This window comes from Odontesthes bonariensis, chromosome 4 (assembly GCF_027942865.1).
Source record: "Odontesthes bonariensis isolate fOdoBon6 chromosome 4, fOdoBon6.hap1, whole genome shotgun sequence".
In the NCBI taxonomy this organism is placed as follows: domain Eukaryota; kingdom Metazoa; phylum Chordata; class Actinopteri; order Atheriniformes; family Atherinopsidae; genus Odontesthes; species Odontesthes bonariensis.
The window spans coordinates 3,237,137-3,258,863 of record NC_134509.1 but is presented as its reverse complement, the minus strand read 5'-3'; the positions used below and the strand labels follow the sequence as shown (position 1 = coordinate 3,258,863).

Sequence of the window (21,727 nt, the reverse complement as noted above, 5' to 3'; positions counted from 1 at the left end):
GAAGCCTTCTGCCTTCTTCTCAGTGAGTTACATTCATCTCAGATTCAGAGAACATCTGGACAACGACTGGATTTGTGTAAGTTTAGAGCAGTTCTTTTCTTGTGAATCAAATCAAATTTATTTATATAGCACATTTCATGTACAAACAATTCAAAGTGCTTCAGATAAAATAAAAGCATTGCAGCAGGGAGTGGAAGAAGCATTAAAAATACATAAAAGAATATAAATACATAAAAGAATATAATTAATTTTTTCTGTTTATAAAAACAAGAAAAAAAACTACTGAACTATAAGATTGTTTGAATAGAAAAGAAAAAAACGTACAATGTGGACTGCGTAAAAGTAGGATTAATCAACTTATATTAAACCTGCTCAATATACAGAATAATCATATATATATATATATATATATATATATATATATATATATATATATATATAGCCGCTGCCGGCATATCACGTGATTTAGGGGAACTCTGCGAGCCGAAGAGAAACTGAAAGTATAGCTCTGGAACACCTGATCGTGAGTGTGTGTGTGATGCGAGCGTGTGCACGCGCGTGTGCCAGCAACAGATATGGGCATGCGCAGCCTGCTGCAAATGTTTGGTCCTCCTGCTTGATTAAGCGCTGATAGTAAGTCTCCGTTCAGCCAGACTGTTGAAGGCAGCCGCTCCACCTCATCTCAGAGCTGGAACCGAAAGTAAAAAAAGCTTCAGATGGAAAGCTGAGACCTGCTGCTGGGGACAAGCTGGAGCCCACTGCCACTCACACTCTGCCAGGCTTCCACAGCAAGTAAGTAGCCTGTAAAGTCTGTACTGACGCACCGAGTCACTGTGCATGTGTGCGTTTTGACGGATGAGTCCAGAATCGATGATTCCATGAGCCAATGATTAAACCGTGCATGGGTGTAACTTCGGTTACTTGCTTTTTTTTTCCACGTGACGTTTTCTAGTTGAAGTGACTTTTATTTAGAGTTTGAGGCTGCAGCTCAAACAGGAACATTTATTCCTCATCTTCCTCACGTCTTTCACCCATTCGGATGAGTTCTGGGCTGTTTGCCTGCTTTGTTTAACTTGTTGTCACTGACAAACTGATCAAATATTAAACTACACAAAGCCCAAAAGGCAACATGTCTGCATCTGGGCTACAAGTAGGCTGCTTATTGTTCAAACTGAAATTTAAACCTCATGGTAGCTGTGTCTGGAGTCTTTGGATAGGCCAAAGATAACAGAAATCATTGTGTTACAGCACACTGTGTAACTGTAGCTCAGTGTAAACGGACTCCTGCTCACTGTAGGTGATTTTTCTGTTTGGATGCATGTAGATGTGTGTTAATGGACTGTGCTTAACGCTTTTCTAGTCTGTCTGAGCACTCAAAGCGCTTTTTTTTTGTGCGTGATATATTTATTGTGTGTCAAGACTTTTCGCCGTTTGAGTGATAAATGAAAAAAACGATTCAGATTGTGCGTTATGTCGTTATTTTAAGGCCTTTATAGTTTGTTTTAAGGGTCTTTTTTCTGTAAAGTAGCCTATCTCCTGATAAAAAATAATAATTATAAAAAAAGAACTGCAATAAAAATGTTCTTTTTTGCCCCGCTGAGAAAATGAAAGTTTGCACTTTAGTCATGTCGCGCGTCCAAACGACAAACAAACCCGGTCTCTGGTTCTGAGGTGGACCCAGACAGACAGACAGACAGGGAGTGGGGCGTGCGTGTCCACTCAGTGCGCGCCTCAGAGAGTATCAGCTCATGATTGTTATTTATTTTCAATAAGCTCGAAAAGTCTGAAAAATCTCGAAGAAGAAAAAAAAGAGAAATGTGAGCGCAGCTGGTTGTGCTTTCACTTTTCACTTTTTGATTGTTGTCATGATATGAACAATAGATACACCACGGCTGACTTTAAGATCACAGCTTTATTCAGTGTTTGGGGTCTATGTTATAAATCAGGGCTGGGCGAGTTAACTCGTTATTATTGCGTTAACTCGTTAATTATTTAACGTTGATAAATATTTTCTCGCGCATTAGCGCAGGTTTTATTATTTATTTTATTATTGTAAAAGTCTGTTGCTCACAGGCTTTTATTCTGTAAAAGTCTGCTGCTCACAGGCTTTTATTTTGTAAAAGTCTGCTGCTGTCTGCTGTGGAACAGGAAAAGAAAGTAATCGGCGGATCCACCAAACATGGAGAAGGGTACGGAACTTTTACTCGGCCGTTTCCATTTTAAAGTTCTTCCAGACGGCGGAGTCGACAGAACCAAAGTCATCTGTAAACACTGCCAAGTTGAATTGTCTTCTCAGCGTAGTAGTTCCAGTCTAAAATATCACTTAAAGGCAAAACACACAACTGATAGCAGCAAGTCATTCAAGGAAACAGACAGTGGAGCGAGGCTTCTACATAAAAACTACAGAAAGATGCTGATGTTAAAAGTGTGTTTGCACAACAAATGTTATGGCACTTTCATTCATATGGCAACACATTTAAAATAAAACTAAATGCTAAAAGCTATACACTACTTTTGGATTCATTTTTGGATTAATCGTGATTAATCAGGGAAATCATGTGATTAATTAGATTAAACATTTTAATCGTTGCCCAGCCCTAATATAAATGTATCTATACAAGCAGCCAGGCACAGGACACTGTAGTATATTGTAGTTAATATGGTAACCGCAAAGCATATCATCGACGCTGCACTGAGCAAAGTTATTGTGCTTCACACATTTCCCTCATATGATAAAGAAACTGATCTTTACACAGGGATGGCAGCGTTGCTCCATGACATGGCATTTTTGGATCAGCAAAGATTTGCTGTGGAATTTGAAAGTTTCGTGTTACAGTTCGGTGATGCAGAGTTCCCCGTTTATTTCCTGTTGCCCGCGAGTGTTTGCGACAATGAATGAAAGATTCTGATTGTGTTCGTCTCTGTGTTTCAGTTCGTCTGGTTTTCAGTGACAGCCGACTGCTCGCATCCAGTCCTCTGCAGTCGTCCCCCCCGATAAGTCTGGATTAAAATCCGTGCGGCATGGAGTGTCAAAGGGAACCGAGAGGCCAGTGACATGCAGAAGCGAGTGGATGATGGAGGATCTGCCTGTGAAAAGAGAAGCAACCGGTGCCCTGGGCGGTCAGGGAGAGGATTTTCCATTCTAGGATGGTCAGAGACAGTCTGAACAGTACAGTAGTACGGAGCGAGAAACCGAGCCATTCAGCCGAGAGTCAACCCCCGGAAGACTCCACCGAGCCTAAACAATCACAGAGCTCAGAGAAAGCTGAGCCAGAGGAGACTTCAGAGGGGCAGCTACATTTACTGCTCCTGAAAAAACTCAGCTGTGAGGACGCCCCTGAATCCTGGAGCCTGGTCAGTACTCAAGGTGCACTCAATGTCACTCAGTTTTTTATTGCTGTTGGAGATTGATTTTAAAACAGGGCGCACAAAACCAGCTCAGAAACAGGGGTACAGTACGAGGCCTTTTTTGTCCCCTGAGGTACGATCTGTACTAATGTACCCCCTAGGGTTAATTATTGGACCTAAAGGTACATATATGTACCTTTTTGAGGGTCCAAAAGGTACATATATATATGTACTCAAGTGGTAAAAGCGGGGATTAATTTGAGCAAGCCGGAGCGCGCTCCGCCAGCTATTTATATAATTAAACAGGTAAATTAAAGTTTGTTTAGTGTCAATGTCTGGTTTTGATATCCGTCTTGTTGGTGATTTCTGTCATGAAACGAGATACTGAAAATATCTATATTACGGAAAAGGAGGGTGCACACTTCCGTTCTCGTTACTGATGGAGGTGAGGCAGCATGTGGGGAAATTTGGACCAATTTTGGACCTTGCTTTGTTGGCTAAATACATCATTGAACATAGGAATTTGTACTCCGGATCCGGATTTGTTGTGACTATCGTTATTAGGCCTACAATACATGCCCAGATTATTTTCGGTGTGGCACACAGGGTTGCTCGAAAGCGTTTTGCTTCTCAATTCTCTACATTGTGAAATGAGAAATAGGAAGGTAGGCTATAAAACTATAATTTTACTAACTGTTCACGTACTGTATTAGCCTAATGGGATGAGATGTGAGTGAAGAGACTGAATTCTACATACAATCCTTTTTTTTATAGATAGTTTTTGTGACACTTGTTTGATGTGAAATTCATGTACTTGTGATTTTCATGTTTTGAAACGTTTTCATCAGTAAAAGCATATTTTACTGTGAATAATGCATTTGTTCATTGAATACTAGCCTATAAAAATTAACATTTCTAATAAACACAGTTGGTACAATCTCTAACAATGAAGTAGGCAGTAGGCACACAAGTTACAAGTACATAAAGTTCAGGTCTTGGGGAAAAAAAGTATCAGTTTTAAAAAAGTCTGGAATTTTAATTTGGAAAAAGAGCAAGCACCCTGTGCAGAATCACAAATTTCAGATTTCTATTTGGAGATCGTGATTGCTGTTGCAACATTGGTTAGGCTTTTAGGTGCTGCAGCTGGTAAGGATTACAAACGTTTACATACTTTACTTTATGGCAACTTTACCAGTAATGCATCATACTTAATATGTTGATCTTCCTTATGAATGATATAGGCCATGTCTGCTTATTCAGCTACAGCTGTCACATAGATTTAGGTTTATGGTTGAATTCAAGCAGAAAGGTAGCCTGGCTGACGCGTCCACATCTGGATGAGATGGTGGTCTGGGAACTAGGTGTGCATTTTCTCGTATTTGAGGCGTGGTTTACGAATGCCTAGAGCCGTTTATTGGGCGCTACGAATGTCTATCAAATGGCGTCTGGTTCTTCCCATGCTGCTTTGCGCGCGATTCATAGCCAATTGTATCACTTATACCAGATGACGTATGTAGAGCGACAGAAATTCGACGAGGAAGAAGGCAATGAAATCTTTCAACGCCAAACGTTGCTCTTTTTTAAAAGTAAACTTGCGTTCTAAGCTACTTAAAACACTTTCTAAGGCTGCATCGAACGGTGACGTTGTGTCCGCTGCCATGTTGGATTAACACTCTACAAGCTTCGGTGTCGCGCATAGTCGTCGTCATCGTCTTGCTGACCCCCCCCCCCCGTTCTGTGATTGGTTCCCTAACTCAGGCAAAAATAAGGGCGGTGGTTTCCAGGCTGCCTTTGCAGTGTGAATGAAATCGCACGCAAAGCAGCATGGGAATTCGGGCCTTATCAGCTCCAGGGTCGTGTGCCTGTGACGGAGTCATTGTTTGGAAGCTTCAGAGCACACACCTTCACAGTGGACCTGAACAAAGAGCCTTTAATCTGCAGGACTCTGTTTGCTGAAGGTTCACTGCAGTGCAGACAATTGTTATTTTGAGTCGCACGACGCTACAATAAACACCGGAGGGAGGAAATGGAGGATTAGTCCTTAAGTTCGGGGCTCGAATCTCGGAGAAAGTGAAAGTGAAAATTAAAGTTCTGGCTTTCTCTGAAGCTCGGCCGTTCGAGAGATTCTGGGACGCGGCATCCCTGACGTGCCACAGAGATTGAGTCATTTAAAAAATAAGTAGAACAAAAATAGAACAACATTATGTGAAAGAGCTTTTCTTTATATTAACTACAAGAGGAGCTACAACTGTACTGTCATTTATTTTGTAACTCAGAAGGCCCGCAGAGTCTGAGATGTAGCTCTTGGGTTTCTGACCTTGGGGTGACCTTTAACCTTTAACATGCTGACTGAGGCCCGCAGAGTCTTAGATGTAGCTCTTGGGTTTCTGACCTTGGGGTGACCTTTAACCAACCAAAGCAACACAATTGCATCGTGTTAAAACACACCTGAATGCTGCAAACCAGCAAAATGACACTTCTGCTTTCATAGAGTTGTGAACCCTTGTTGATGATCCATTAATCAGTTGCATTTTAGTAATTTTTATCAGAATAAGAGCTCTTTTAGTCAGTTGAAAAGGAAATATGACATTCAACAACAGGATTTCTTTCGATATTTGCAAGAAAGAAACTTCGTCACAAAAGATACCACAATCCTTGAGTGTCAAAATATTTCACATGTGGAGAGACGACTCTTTTTACAGAAATCTGGCAGGTCTATTAGCTTATTCTATAATATCCTTAAGGGGTATACCACAAACACTTATTTCCTGAAAAGCAACTCAATGTTAAGATAACAGACGAAGGCTGGAACGATGTGTGGAAGGACGCCAAAACGTTGAGTGTATGCAATGGAGTGAGAGCCATGCAACTAAAGCTCCTGCATAGGGCCCACATATCTCCCTCTCAACGTCACGAGTCCAACCCTAACTCATCTCCGCTGTGCCCCAACCGGTAGTCTTACACATTGTGGAAAAGTCCAGCAGTTTTGGTGGGTCATTGAGCAAGAAATGAATAAGATTCTGTATTACTAATAGAAATAATGACCCCTCGTATCTGCTACTTTGTCCATTACTGACAAATTTAAGAGAAAAACTTCACCAAACTCTTGCTTTCTGTGCTAGAAAGTGTATTCTTTTGAATTGGATAATGGATAAAGCCCCATCTGAGGCTCAATGGCACAGGGTGATACTCGAATATGTTGCTTTGGACTATCTGACGTGTAAATTACAGCAAAGATGATGCTTTCTGTAAAACATGGGAACCCTTTTTGTCATATATTGGTTTGAATATCTCTACCATTCTTGCAAGAGGGTTTGTATCATAGCTGAGAATGCCACCCTACCATTTAATTGGTGTGTTTTTATTTTGCTTGCTTATCTTATTTATATGGGATGACTCCTGAATCTCTCGCCTGTATAAATTTAAATCTGAATTTGAATTTGGATGTGTATGTGAGCCAAATGTGTTTGTTTTGTCTTTTGACAATTTAATAAACATATATATAAATAAAAAAAAAAAAGAATAAAAGCTTTTTAGGGCAGGATTCACACAGATCAGATGCTTTAAAGCAGTGATACTCACTATTTTTTTCACAAGAGCCACATTGGCAGCAAAATCAAGGGAAGAGCCACTTTTACCACAACATACTAAAGTCCACTTTTGCAAATATGCATTTCTACATATAAAACATCCCACAGACAAAGAAACAACACAGCCAATATATTTTCAATTATTTACCTTAATACTGGGATGAGCTGAAGCTGGCGTGCATGTCCTCGACTTTCTTCATGTTGTATTTGTAGTTTGTTGTTGTAATCATAGTGAGACATTCAGGATGAGCATGGTTTTTGTGCTGGTTTTTGCCCTTTTTTAATTAAAAACCGATCCATTGTGCCTGCATCTCGCGCTGGCTAAAGAAGCTAGCGTGCTCTGCGGTCAAGTGTGAGGTGGTTTAAGCGGACTGCGTTGCCAGGTTTAACAGTTCCCCCTTTAGGAAACACCATTAAGCCTTAATTAATACTTAATAAAAATACTTAATACTACAAAAACGAAAACTTAATAAAAAATACTTAATACTGTGCAGTATTCGCTGTATGTTATTTGAAAAAAATTATTGTTATTGTTACCATATTGTTATAAGCTACTATGCGAGTGCGAGCCGCCAGTTAAGTGAAGTGAAGTGAAATTTATTTATATAGCACTTTTCAGCAACAAGGCGATCCAAAGTGCTTTACATCACAGAAACAGAGAAATACAGAAATAAAAACATCAAAAAATCAAACACAGAAATACAGAATTTTAGCTAATAGTAGGATTGGTATAACTATAACAGAGCAAAAGTAAATTTAGCTAACAGTAAGATTGGTATAACTATAACAGAGCAAAAGTAAATTTAGCTAACAGTAGGATTGGTATGACTATAACAGGTAATTTGAGTAAACTAACAAAAGCTAACAAACATGGATAAACTTTCCTCTAAGAGGAGGCATTTAAAAATATAGCTAATAACAGAACGGTTGATATAATGAATGATAACAAATCTTTAAAAAACTTTCATCTGAGAGGAAATATTAAGGTTTATACAGTGGTAATAGGTCTTAATAGACCATTTGAATGTGACTAAGTTTTCCTCCTAGTGAATTAAAGCTTGAGGAGCCGCATGTGGCTCGCGAGCTGCGCAATGAGTATCTCTGCTTTAAAGCTTAATGGTGGGCAGGTATAATGCAAGCTACGCTAGCAAAGCAAAGAAACCGATCCCAATGTCTCATTCAACGAGGCAAGACCACTCATAGTGAATGAGAAGCGAGACCGCTGAGGCCTCAAACATGTACGTGTGAATCTGTCTCTGGATTCTTGTGTGCAGGGAACTGTTTTATTTCTGCATGTATGAAATGTTCAGATTGTGTCGTGTGTACGTGCTGACCGATGATGCCTGACTTCTTTTCTGCTGTAGGCAGTGACTGGAGCCGATGCCGACAGCTTGCCCACACACCTCCGTTCTTTCAGTAGCCGGGCGGAGTACAATCTAGTGAAACACACATACCATCAGCTCCAACACAGCGGTTACTACTGGGGACCAATGACCATGGAGGAAGCACATTCAATCCTCAAACATGTGCCTATGGGAACTTTCCTCATCAGGTATTCTAACCCTTTGCTTTTGCAAGGTTTACTCCTAAATATGAACAGCCAAGTGTGACTATATCGTATTGAAATTATTATTATTTTTTTTTTCTAACTTTTTATTTTCCATTAACCATTTTATACAAACATACACACAATTCACTCTTTGTCCCGTTTCACATTTTACATCTTATTACTATCATATTTACACAGACCATTTTAAACATTTTAACCTACCGTAAATATACCGGCTGTCTATTCCGACTAACACAAGTCCACGATATAGGCAAAAGTAAACAAGAATATATTTCTCACAAATATCCAGTAACCTCACTCAGAGATGATGGTTATCTTTAACAACATCTATGACCATGTAAATCTGCATTAATTACGGGATAAGGAACAACAGTGAACATCGGAAAACTAAAAACTAAGGTAATAAAGATACATAACAACAACTAAACTAAAAAAATAAAAAAATATATAAATAATAAAAAAAGTAGAGAAATTGACAAGGTTGAAATGATTTAAACCAATTTCTTTGGTATATACAGTACTCGCAGAGCTCTAAATTAACACCCGCCAACTGCGGGTGAAAGTTATTTTTGGCGTGTATTAAAAAAAACTCACTAGCCGGCTTGGCCGATGATAAATGAGGAACTTTACCATCTATTTTGCGGGACGCGAAATTATTATATACAGTGTATGCGCGGGACGCTCAAGCGCAGTTTCTATGGGAACGCATCCGCCGAGGCTGCCGTACTAGGGGAGCGGGAGTGGCTCACTCTTGGTTTGGAAATACGATAGACGCCGGTACAAATACAAATACAGACGCAAACGCTAACAAAATGTGGCGATGGTTGGGACAGCCGGCCGTGAAGAGAAAAGATATGCCCGCCAAAGGAGGGGAGGAGGATGATATTGAAACTCGCGAAACAAAAAAAGGAAATTTAACTGTAAATGGCTAACTGGTCGTGAGTGGCTCGTGTATGATCACGAAAACAACGTAATGTTCTGTCAGGATTTCCAAATGTATGCTAAAGAAAAACACAAAATGAATCATTTCGTGGTAGGAACTAGGGCTGAACGATATATTGCATTTGCGATAATATCGCGATATGACCAAGTGCAATTTTCTAATCGCAAAGGCTGCGATTATTAAAAAAAAAAAAAAAGGCTGCGATTATACTCTGTTCACGTGACATGCGCGAGTAAAACATGTGATATGATCAAACGAGATTGTCTAACCACAGAGGCTGCACTCTGGTCACGTGACACGGGGAGCAAAGTTATGAAACAGTCTACCGGAGAGGACTCGCAAGCAAAGCTGTAACCTACACAATGGCCTCAGGCTCAACAAAACCAGACCCTGCGGGGATGCTAGTTTCAAAGAGGAACTGCACATCAGTCGTGTGGGACTATTTTGGTTTTAAAGTGATGGTTCGGAGTCATTTGAACCGTGACATCCAGCCAAGTAGCCCACCCGAAGTTTTTCCGATCTTGGCCGAACATCAGCCGAGTTAGCTTAGCCGAGTTAGCTTATCCCGAATAGCTTAGTAGGCTACAAGTGCTAACGGACCCTGGCAGTATCTCCAAAATTACCACACTAAAATCACATGCCATGACACCAAACTTCTACAGTAGTACAAATATGGTCTGTACTCACAAAACGATGCATTTGGAAGTTTGTACATAGTCCAGGAGTTTATTATTATCAACACAAGCCTGATAGCTTTTCTGCTGCTAAAGCTGCGTCGACGTCACTTCTGGGAGCTGGGAGCTTCAAAGTAAGATGAAGGTTGATCTGCTACTGTAGACAACAAAGCAAGGCTGCTCAATTTCTCCATTGATAAAATAAATTCACAACTCTACAACATAAAAATTCATGTAGAATATAGCATATACTTTGTTGTCTACAGTAGTAGATCAACCCTCATCTTACATTGAAGCTCCCAGATCAAGGAAGTGATGTAGACGCAGCTTTAGCAGCAGAGAAGCTATCAGGCTTGTGTTGATAATAATAAACTCCTGGACTATGTACAAACTTCCAAATGCATCGTTTTGTGAGTACAGACCATATTTGTACTACTGTAGAAGTTTGGTTCATGGCATGTTTTTCCTTGTTCCTTGTCAACACTTTATGCTCAGATGTTTGTAAGCTCAAAATATACTATTGTGTATGTTCAAATATACTGTTTTGTTAAATAAAAATGTCAGTCATCAATTCATGCATCACCTCATGTCATCATAACAGAGGTCTGTCTTCCAGGAAAGAACAGTTTAAAATGAATGTAATGTAGTTTTAGCCATACTGTATGATGTATTGCTTGTCTTTGTTTAATAATACAGAAGACAAAGACCTTAAAAAATAATCGCATATCGCATCGCAATCGCAATATTGGCGCGAAAAATCGCAATTAGATTATTTTCCATAATCGTTCAGCCCTAGTAGGAACTAATAATTTCAAAGTAGAGGCGGTAAAGGATCATGAGAGTGCCCAAAGTCATCAGGAAAGCCTGAGGACGAAAACCGCCAAAACGTGTCGTATCGAAGAGAGTGACGCTGGAAGGAGCCTGGCCTTAATGAAGACGTCCGAGTTTGAGAAGATGGAGTTAGAAAAGGGAAAAATGGAACTGATTTAGATCAGTCAGTTCAGAGAGCTCGGACGATGTTTGAGCATTTCACAGTATCCCCCTCATAATTAGTCTCTGCACATAGTTTTGTGTTTCATTTTGTGCATTATCTGCACTGAAACATGGTTAGAAAGTTGTTAAATATTTCCATTTTTGTAGATTCAGGGTTCACATGAATATAAATCGGTTTTAAAGTTGTTTTTTTATGTACAAAAAATGTGAGTCTGAATAGTATGTGAGGGTTGAGGAGTAATGAAATGTTAGAATAAGTTTTGTTTGTACATAAGTTTAGTTATTGTAATTATTTTCAATTGGATATACATTCCCAATTTCACTGTAAAATGAATTTAAAGCTTTAGTTAATAAATTGATCAAATTAATTCAGTGGCTCTCTTCTGTCTTTTTTGCACGGACAAATATGTGGCTAGTGGGAATTCTGATTGGCTGGTAACTTCAGAAACTTACTAGCTACATTGGCTGGTGATCAAAAAAGTTAATTTAGAGCCCTGAGTACTCGTATTGTCATTTTTCAGTATGTTCCACAATACCATGTCCAATAGATAAGAAATAAACCACATTAAATTGCACAAAGTGACTTTGTGCTGCTGTGTTGTTGCAGGGACAGTGGCCAGCCAGATGTTTTCTTTACTCTGAGCTATCAAAGCGAAGACGGCCCAACGAGCGTCCGCGTCCAGCTGAACAACCTTCTCTTCAGTCTGTACGGCAGCCACAGGACTTTTGACTCACTGTTTGCCCTGCTGGCGTATTACACCAGCGCGTCGTGCAAACTGACGGAGCCTTATCGCAAGCAGCGCCCAGAGCGCCTGAAGCAGATGTCCAGGAGAGCTTTCATACGCACATATGGAGCAGAAAGTATTAGCACCTTTCCTGGACTCAGCACGAGGGTTAAAGCCGACATTAAAGCTTACCCGTATTGTATATAGACGCAGCTGTTGATGTGTCCAGATGTCACTTGTGTTATTCTAAGTTAAACATGTTATGTATTTGTCTTTTTGTATGGTATATCAAACATGCATTGCGAGAGTATTTCATCTGCAGGCCATCTGGATTATTACACAGAATTGAAGTAATGCAGAGCTCAGATGAGTTAGCACACATTATTGTTGTTATGTAAAGCTGCACGAACCGATGTTTGTCTATCGGTGGGCAGAAAAGCGCTCATCTTTTTGCCCAAAAAATGTTTCCTTTTCTCACTTGACTTTGCATCAAGTGTTATGATGCGATGGTTTGCGAGGCGTAAGGACACGAATGCGGACTTAAAAAAACAAGACTTGATTTATTAATCAAAAACAAGGTTAAAGCAAAACGCGGCTGAGCCGGATGACAAGACTAGAACTATGGAAACAAAGAACATGACTTGGAAAAAGACTTGACTTAATTTAACTTGCCTTGACTTGACTTAAAGGTGGGGTAGGGGATCTTTTTCTGGAGCATTTTTTTACATATTGCTTGAAATACTCTTCACACCCCCATTGCAACCAATTAATTAAAAGTTTTGACACAAAAATGAAAAGTTTTAGTGGCCTCTAGAACGTACAATCCAGGAAAAACAGTATCCAATCATACTGAACGGACCGTTAACGATGATTGGATTCTGATGCGTCTATAAAACTGCAATCTGCTCCTCCCTCCCCCTCCTTCCCCCTGTGTGCGTACCCTGCTCCGTGAACGAATTACGCGTCCAGAAGCTTGGCAGGAAGCTAAACTAGAGCTAGCTTGGCTAGCACCTAGCATTATTAAACCGTTCATTGTGATGTTGAAAGGTATTTTATTACCTGTGAATCCGCCATGAGAAAAGGTTAGCAAAAGTTAGCCAAACCAATCGATGCTTGCTGTCAGAACAGCGCTCGTGCACCTTCGTGCTCGTGAACAAGCATTGCGCGTTCATGTACTCTAGAGGCGTGGCTTCGGGGGGAAAGTGAAGAAAAGGGTTGGGACTTTTTACCTGTGTATTTTCAAAATGCAGCTTCGCTGGACTCAAAATCCAGGATCTCCTACCCTACCTTTAATTTAACTTGACTTGACTTAATTTAACTTGAATTGACTTGACTTGACTTGGCGTGGAATGAAGGGTGAACGTGCAAGGCGCAAGGATCTCACCCCGACTGAGAAAACAGGGAACCTAATGAGGACTGATGAGGGCAGCTAATGAAAACGAGTGCAGGTGACGTGAGTGAAACTAATGACCTGAACATGGGGAGTGAGGGAAAAACAACAGCAAAACTAAAACTAAAGACTAAACACCACGGCATGAGAAACTAAAACATGATAAAAACACAAAACTAAGAACTAAAAATAAGGCGCAAAACCCCATGTTCATGACATCTAGCCACTCGCAGCCAGTCCCCCCAAGATAATGATCTCAATTATCTCCCAACAAAAGAGTTGTTTCCTGGTAGAAATGGCTTATTTAGGTCTTTATTGTGGAAACTGAATAGGTTGCTTATTCTGGATTAAATGCCTATTTTTTTTTAAATGACTAACCCTTTTCCTTGACATTAGTTGTAGATTAATCACAACTGGAGCCAAATATCACTGAAATACACACTTTCATGAAGCAGTATGCGTAGTTTTCAGATTTTATATGAATTAGTTGGGTTGGCCAAACGAGGCATAAAATCTCTTCAGAGCACCTCGGAAGTGTTTATTATCAAATCTTAGCTGTGCACTGACAGTACTCAATAAGTTTTATGATTGAATTCATTGATAATTTCAGTTTTAAAATCTGATCAACAACTCATCTGTACTTGAAATGATTTAGCATGTATAGGTTACAGAAAGCATCTGGTGGTACTGCGCACAATAATCACTTCGACATCGTTGTTTGTGTTGACTTTAATACAAATATTTTGTTTGCTGGATAAAAGGCTAAATAACCGATGAGCAGCCGGTCAGCCTCAGACTCGAAGGATCCCCACGAGCACCTGATTTTGTAGTCGATCATTTGAGCAAATATGAATACCCATGTTCTTGTTTTTAATGCTTATTTAAATGCTACAAGAATGATATTGTTGGTCTGTCTCCAGACCACTAATTGCCTGAAACAGGTACTACAATGTTGCCCTTTGGTTTTCTGCCTCACGTTTTGCACACTGGACAGGCAGCGAATGGATCTGACTGATAATAACCCACCGAAACGCAGTGTTTAATCTGTTTTACTTTGAATGGGACGATTAGATACTAAGTGAACATCGTTCTGTATTGAACAAGACCAGTAAGTAAACAAATGGGTTGCTTTGTCAAATATTTCAGTACAGTAAGACTTCCTTTTGCATCTTCAGGTGGATGTCACACAGAATGCAAATTCAAGGCACTTTTTGTTTTTTGAGCTGAATGTTTGGAAAATGTTGGAAAATCTAAAAAAAAAGTACATTCCAAAAATAAAAAGTTTACTGTTTAAAATGTAAATTAAAAAAGAAAAAATGTTTTTATTCACAGTGAAACGTAGGGGAAAAAAGGTCAAATTTTGAAAAAGACACTTTACTGTTTCATGAAAAATATACAACTTCGTAGCTGTGGAGCACAACTGTATAGTAAAATAAATTTTGAAAATGAATATTTTTTTCTGAATATCTATTTCTGTTATTTTTGTTGTTCCAACCAATCCAATTTGGCATCAGGGTTGAATGGAGGCCAACAGTTCATTTTGACTCTGTGACCCATTTGAAGGGGTAATCCTGCATGAAGATGGCTCCCTGCTCAAAATCCGTCCCGATAGATGAGATAGTCTGAGCAGTGTGTCGGTACACAATGCTTTTTATTCATCTGTTCCACTTCCTGTCCTAAATCTGACTGACAGTGGCCCCTTTAGTCTAAATTAGCTCCGCACCAGAGAAACACGCATACACACTCTTTTTCTGGTGCTCACTAATTTATCTCCGTCTCATTAACCTTAAACATGATGATGTCATACCGTCACTGCTGCGACACACTTTGAGTTAAGGGCAAGTTGTGAAGCACCTTTCAACAGCCATAAAAAGTTAATGAGATTTTTTCACAAGGAGTTTTTTTTTTTTTTTTTTTACCATTTTCTTTCTTTTTTATTAAAATAAAAGGAACAGAGGGGTGTAACAGAAATGTACATGGTATGTTGGGACATCAACATCTGGGTTTCTTTAAACAATTAAATAAAAATATTAAATAAAATAAACAGGAGACCGAGCAACCTTTTCTTTAGACAGTAGAGCTGTGTATCAGATTATGAGGAAAACTGAAACAAATCAAATAAATCCCAAGAATTAAAATAAAGAAATAAATAAAACAAACAAAAAGACAAAACAACACCACAAAAACCAAATCTATCAGTTTGTTAACTCCATGAAATCTGGCCGTGACTGTTGCACATAGGAGACCCATTCTGACCACAACTTAATAAATCTGTTCATTTGTAGGCGAAGTGAAAAAATCATTTTTTCCATTATGTACACTTCATTAACTATATCCTTCCATTCCTCTGTTGTAGGGGGAGTCAGGAAGATATCAGAACACCAAATAAGTCATTGTTGAAGTGCGCTGGGTGAAAATCATCTTTCCCTAAAATAAAAATGCAAAACTGGGAAGGTATTTTCACATTAAATATACTTTCCAATGTTTTGTGTATCTCTAACCAGAACAGTTTTATGACTGGACCATACCAGAATATGAGCCAGTGATTTGCATCCTGGCTCCCACACAGTCTCCAGCACCTGGAATCCTGTCCTGTGAAGTGTGTTTTCTGCTTTTGGGGTAATAAAAAAAAACATCTAATTAGACATTTCCATCCAAATTCTCTCCATGTGTGCGAGTTTCCATTGAAGGATGCATAAGGAGGTTTTTAAGGAGATGACGTCTGTATCTATAATTTGATTAAAACAAACTGGGCATAAAGTGTCTAAATGATGCCACGTTTAGCTTAATAGTGAGATCAGGGTGTCTACAAAAGAGTGCTCAATAGGCTCAGGCGACCTGGTCTCTTCCTTCAAGTCTCGCGCTGTTGCACGCGACTGAGAAGGTTGCATTATTATTGCATGAACTCTCTCTCTTGACCTTCCGCGCGCGCAGGGACAGGGGGTTACAACAACTGGAGTAAAACGCGCACAAGTGGCTCTTGCTTATGTAATGCCATATATAACTGTGGCTGTTCGAGTGTGCGTGTGCATGTGTGTGTGTGTTGGCGCGCGCGCGCTGGATCTGGCGAGAGCTGGTCCATCTCTGCGGGGGCGACGTCTATCACACGTCAAACATCAGCGACCCGCGCGTGCCATCCTGCGGATTGAGGGCTCGGGTGATTTTTAGCGGTGCCGGCGTGACCCACCAAACAGGAGGGCGCTCGAGCTCCACCGTTCGCATGCGCCGCACGCAGACCCGGCGAAATCGTCACGCGGATACCATATAGAGTCTGTGGGATCTATCGCGAGCGGCAGGAAAGCATCCCGTGCAGAGCGCACGGTCGGTCTGCGTGGGTCCGTGGAACTGCGTGCAGGGAAAGGTAAACAGGGACCTGCGCTGGACTCCTGGCCGAATCGGAGCATCCCAGTCCCGGGCAGCAGCCGTCCCTCTGCGCCCCAGCTCCAGCGGGAGGCCGGGAGCGGCAGCAGGATGTAGCAGCGGATTAACGGAGGAGAGAGGGGCGCTCAGAGGAAGAGAGCTGGACCGAGCGGACCGGGGTGGGACAGAGGGGACATGGGGAAGGACCAGGAGCTGCTCCAGGCCGTGAAGACCGAGGACTTGCTGACAGCTCAGCGGCTTCTGCAGAGACCGCGGCCGGGAAAAGCCAGTGAGTATCCATCCGCCCTCCCGCCTCACACACCCGTCCTTACCAGGTCAGGACAAATCTGACGGGATGCCATTTAGCTTAAATGGTTCACTGTGTTTGTGTGTGTGTGCGCGCGCGCGCACGTTGTCCTGCAGGCATGTTTGTGTGTGCGTGTGTTTGTGCTTTTGACGTTGAGCGTGCGATAGTGATGACGTTGCACATGTGAGAGCCGTCATCAGGATGTAATTAGTCATTAAGGATGCTTGTTACCCCCTTTCCCACAATTAAAGCGTTCGTGTTCTGCGTCCGCGTGAACGCACAAAAAATTATGCGCGTGTTTGCACACAGAGGAAACGATGTGCGTGTGCGCGCACGTGAGCGCACAAAAGGTCCTGTAACTCCACTCCCGGGACAGGCGGATTATTGGTGTGTGAAGACGCCAGATGTTAGTGGTAATAATGTGATGATTGCACACGTGCAGACATTTTCATGCACGCACGTATGTGACACGTGCGCGTTCGCGAGCGCGCATGGATTCAGCTGGGACTTGAGGTGATAATTAGATTTCAATTACAGCCTTGGAGCTGCTCTCCTCCTCTCCCATTTCACCACAAGGCCTCTCTCAGCTCCTCTCCTCCGCGGCCACCTACTTCCCTGCTCCTCCTCTCCCCTCCTCGGGTCCTCTGGTGCCGGGCTTGCTCCTCCTCCTCCTCCTCCTGTGTGTGCATGTTTGTCCCTGGACATTCCAGCAGTGCCACGGAACAGAGAAATGCTTCTCCTCAAATGCCAGAACAGATCATCTCTGAGCACTCAGGCCGCTGCACACTGACAAAGAGAGAGGGGGAGGTAGGGTTGAGGGTGAGGGAGATGAGGGTGAGGAGGGTGAGGAGGGTTCGCTTGTTAGGGTGCAGGACGGAAGGAGTGAAACAGGGAGATAGGAACGCAGGGAGGTGAGGACACTCGGTGTTGGAGGGAGGTTAAAGTGTGTCTGTGTGTGAATCCAGATTTCTGTTTGAATAATTAAACAGTAAGCCAGGATTCCCTGCTGGAGGATTGTTGGCTTCACAAACACACCGATCCAAAACACTTCTGGCACACACACACAGTTGCATGCAAGCGTGAACGGGAACACTCTTGACACGTCAAGTGGTAGTCATGTGCCTGCTTGTGTTTGTATTATTAATAGAATGCTAATGAAGTTGGGAGCAGCAGTGTGGCAGGGTGGTGGGGAGGCGCTGTGGCGCTGTCAAAGTGGCACAAATTGATGCTGGAGTCTAAAGTAATTGAGTTGGGCACCGGGGCCGCCTGTCTTGGTTTCTGGGCCTCTTTTATATCACCAAAAAAATTGAAAGAAATATTCAGTTCCTTGCCCAGAATTGGATATCTGCGGTGTACTATAATGTCTCTGGAGGCAGCGCTCATTCAGCTTATGACTGTAAAAGGGGGGGTGAAACAGAAACCTCTGCTTTGTTCAACAGTTGCATAATGTGTCTACAAATTAGGGGTGTCCTGATTAGGGATGTGACGCGAGCAGACAGCTGACATCAATACTGTGGAAACATTCTTCATGCCAGATTTCATTCCAAAATACGTGAATTAAAACATAAAAGCTTGCATTTAATCTGTGTCGGACTGAATGGTTGTCTCTAAAAATGAATAGTACGCTTGATGGACTGTCACTAGAGCCTGTTTTATAGGTGATAAACATTTAGCCACTATAGATGGTGGTTGGACAAGTTCCTAGTTTGAGATGCAAACTGGAATTTTAACTATCTAAAAGTTCAAAATCAGAATAAATCGGAGTTAGTTTCATTGTTGAGAGTATTTTCACTGCTTCCCTTTGCAATGAGACGCCCCTTAAAGTCATTTTATCACTTTCATCAAACCCATCATCTGCTTACTCGTGTGATTTTATGATGTTTTGACACGTATGTTATGATTCAAACTAATTCTTCACAGCATTAAAGTCAAAACAGTGGTGGACCGTATACTTCTAACATCTCTACGTGGCATAATTTAACCATCAGAATCTTGGCATAACCTTAGTAACAAAATCTTGGTTCTTGTGGCCATTTTTACTCATGATAAATCATTTTTTGGTCTCTGTACTCACTTGAGCAATTTTCGAAAATCTTAAACTGAATTTGATTTTCATTTTGTTTTTATTCAACTAAACGTTGATCAAGAATCCATATGATTAACTCATTTGATTAACTTGGCCCTATTTTCTCTCCCTTCGTATCACTGCCGCCTGCCACCTGCCGTGCCTGTTACGGTGTTTGCTGCTCGGAAGCAGGGGGCTGCTCGGTCTGCACTTCGGTCTGCACAGCAGGCAGTGATACGAAGGGAGAGAAAATAGGGCCAAGAGATTGTGAGGTCTGACTTTTTCCTGGAGAACCATTTTGTGATGCAAATGTATTACTCTGTTGAACGCATATTGTTCTGAGAAGCAAGACGCTTTATTTTTTAAACCCCAGCCAACTAGCCGGACTACCTTCATCAACACCAAAACGAGGCTGGAACTCTGCTCACAGGACGCAGCAGGGGGTAAGAAGATGTTCAGAAATGATGCTGCTGATATGGGATGTCATACAGCTTCATGTCAAAAGAGGCGAACTATCCCTTTAATAACATTATGTAGACATATATACACCCTCTATACATCCTACTGGAGCTTTCACGGCATATTGTGTCACAAACCGCAGTTTCTTCGACGCACGTTCAAGGCTCCAGATTTGCCATTTTCGCTTCTTGTGAGTGACTTTGGAGTTTTGTTTTTCAAAAAGAGGACCGCTCGTTTTTAAGATACATTTTCATTGACTGGGTTGCTTGTTTCTGTCACGAGATCTGGCAACACCAGCTCTGACAGAGTTCAGGCCAAAAAAGGAGATGCACTTCGGTGGCGATGGCCACACACACATTGCAGTTGCCACGGGCAACGCAATGCTCCGTAACATCCCTGCGATTTATCTTAGCACACTAATTATATTAAGGTCAACATTTGGAATATTGCTGTATATGTATTCATAGCCCATGTGAGCTTTTAGAGAAAATGTCATATCTTCACTGAGTCGAGACACCTGAACTTGCGGTATTTGTCCAATTGTCTGAAAACAGAAGGAGAAAACTCACATCAGTGCTGGCATTTAGTTTTGGGCTATGTGAGGAGCAAAGTCAGAGGTGATGGAAACATCTCCAATAATTAGAACCCTGGAGAAACCTTCCACTTCACCTCTCCTGACGTCACGTCTGATCTGTTGTAATCAAGGCTGCTTTTCCAGCTGGTAGCCACCATTCTTCTTTAAGATTGAAGGGTTTCAGATTCAAATTGTAGGTTGAACTAAACTATAAACAGTTTGAAGGAGCTGTAGCAAAATCATATCATGGGTAATGCCTGCCAAGTGATTGACAGTCTGTGAGAATGGCACATTGAGGGGTTGCCACAGTAACCGGGGCTCAGTTTGCAGTGGTATGCCTCCAAATTATCATGGAAATATGAACCTTGATCTGAGGACACAGACGGAAAAGTGTTATGGTAATGCTTTCAAACAAGTGGTTCGCGGAGGGCAAGAAAATAACAGGAGTTCGGAATTTATCGAAATGATTTCAAGTGATGGAAGATGCGAATGAAATGAGGGAATTTTCAAGATTACAGTCTGTTTAGAGAGCAGCTCTAAGAATCTCAAGAGGCTGAGCTGCATGAGGACAGAGCGATACCATGTTGTCGCTGCATTTTAAGTGTCTTGCTTTTACATTTGTACTCTAAAGCATTTTTTATTTCATTTATGTGTGAATATGAGCAATAATGCATCAGATTTTCACAAAAAAATAGGATAAAGAGACAAATTAGACCAAATATAAGGTTATTTATTTGAGGAAAATCACCCGATTGTATGTTGATTTGTTTTTTTTTTTCTGGACAGCCCTCTGGCCTGTCCACGTGATCTTTAATAAGATGCACACTGGAAATCAATGTTTGTTTTTGTCAACAGTGAGTAGGAACAAATGCAGAATCCAAAAGGCAGCAGGATGAGAAAATAAAAGAGACACTTCCTGAAACATCCAGGAAATGCTGCACAGGCAGGGAATCCAGCAACAAAATAATCCCCCCCCCAAAAAAAATAGAATAAATTCAGAAAATGATAACCCGAAACCCCCCCAAAAATAGAATAAATTCAGAAAATGATAACCCAAACCCCCCCAAAAATAGAATAAATTCAGAAAATGATAACCCGAAAACCCCCCCAAAAATAGAATAAATTCAGAAAATGATAACCCGAAAAAAAAAAAAAAAAATAGAATAAATTCAGAAAGTGATAACTAAAAAAAAAAACTAATAGAATAAATTCAGAAAATGATAATGACCATGAAAGTTTAGAGAGCAGTCGCCCCATGTTGTGGGCGTCTGACACAGATATCTATGACACATTGATTCATCAGCTGGGGGGGGAAGGGATGGCTCTTATTTTTAATCCAAGATGGAGAGGAGGGGAAACCTACACACGCATGCTAACACACACACTCACACACACACACACTTCTGCAGCAGAATGATGTCAGCTGCAGAGCGTAAACAGTAACTGAACCAGCAATCAGCACGCGCTCTTTAGCAAATTACTGGGAAAATTAGAGTGTGAAAGCAGGATGAAGGGATGAAGTGCAGAGCTGCGGGGAGAGGGAGAAGCTTTTCCGCAGATTACAGAACAGCTACAGATTACAGACCACGGATTATGAGAGTCAGACCAAAAAAAAAAAAAAAAGTTGAGCGAGCCGAGCGTTTGCTGGTTTTATGTGTTCGTTATTTACCTTAAAGGGTCAGTGTGCTGTTTATCAATCACATGATCACGCACAGACGCGGACGCCGTG

The 21,727-nt window shown here is 41.2% G+C and overlaps 2 protein-coding genes across 5 annotated transcripts in view; both read left to right on the top strand.

Moving 5' to 3' along the window:
- The first annotated feature begins 655 nt into the window (after positions 1 to 655).
- On the top strand, positions 656 to 15,517 carry socs1b (suppressor of cytokine signaling 1b). Its single transcript, XM_075462505.1, has 4 exons — positions 656 to 792; positions 2,933 to 3,354; positions 8,303 to 8,490; positions 11,726 to 15,517. Exons 2-4 carry the CDS (start codon positions 3,148 to 3,150, stop codon positions 12,048 to 12,050), a joined length of 720 nt encoding a protein of 239 aa, XP_075318620.1. The 5' UTR covers positions 656 to 792; positions 2,933 to 3,147; the 3' UTR covers positions 12,051 to 15,517.
- A 659-nt stretch (positions 15,518 to 16,176) lies between these two features.
- LOC142378229 (uncharacterized) overlaps positions 16,177 to 21,727 on the top strand; it is a 60,879-nt gene continuing 55,328 nt past the window's right edge. For 3 of the 4 annotated variants that reach the window (XM_075462503.1, XM_075462502.1, XM_075462501.1), the window contains exon 1: positions 16,177 to 16,882. In XM_075462503.1, the coding sequence (XP_075318618.1) occupies positions 16,789 to 16,882 (94 nt within the window). In that variant the 5' untranslated portion in view covers positions 16,177 to 16,788. The remainder of the gene's footprint in view (positions 16,883 to 21,727) is intronic. The other variant, XM_075462504.1, reaches the window with a different exon arrangement.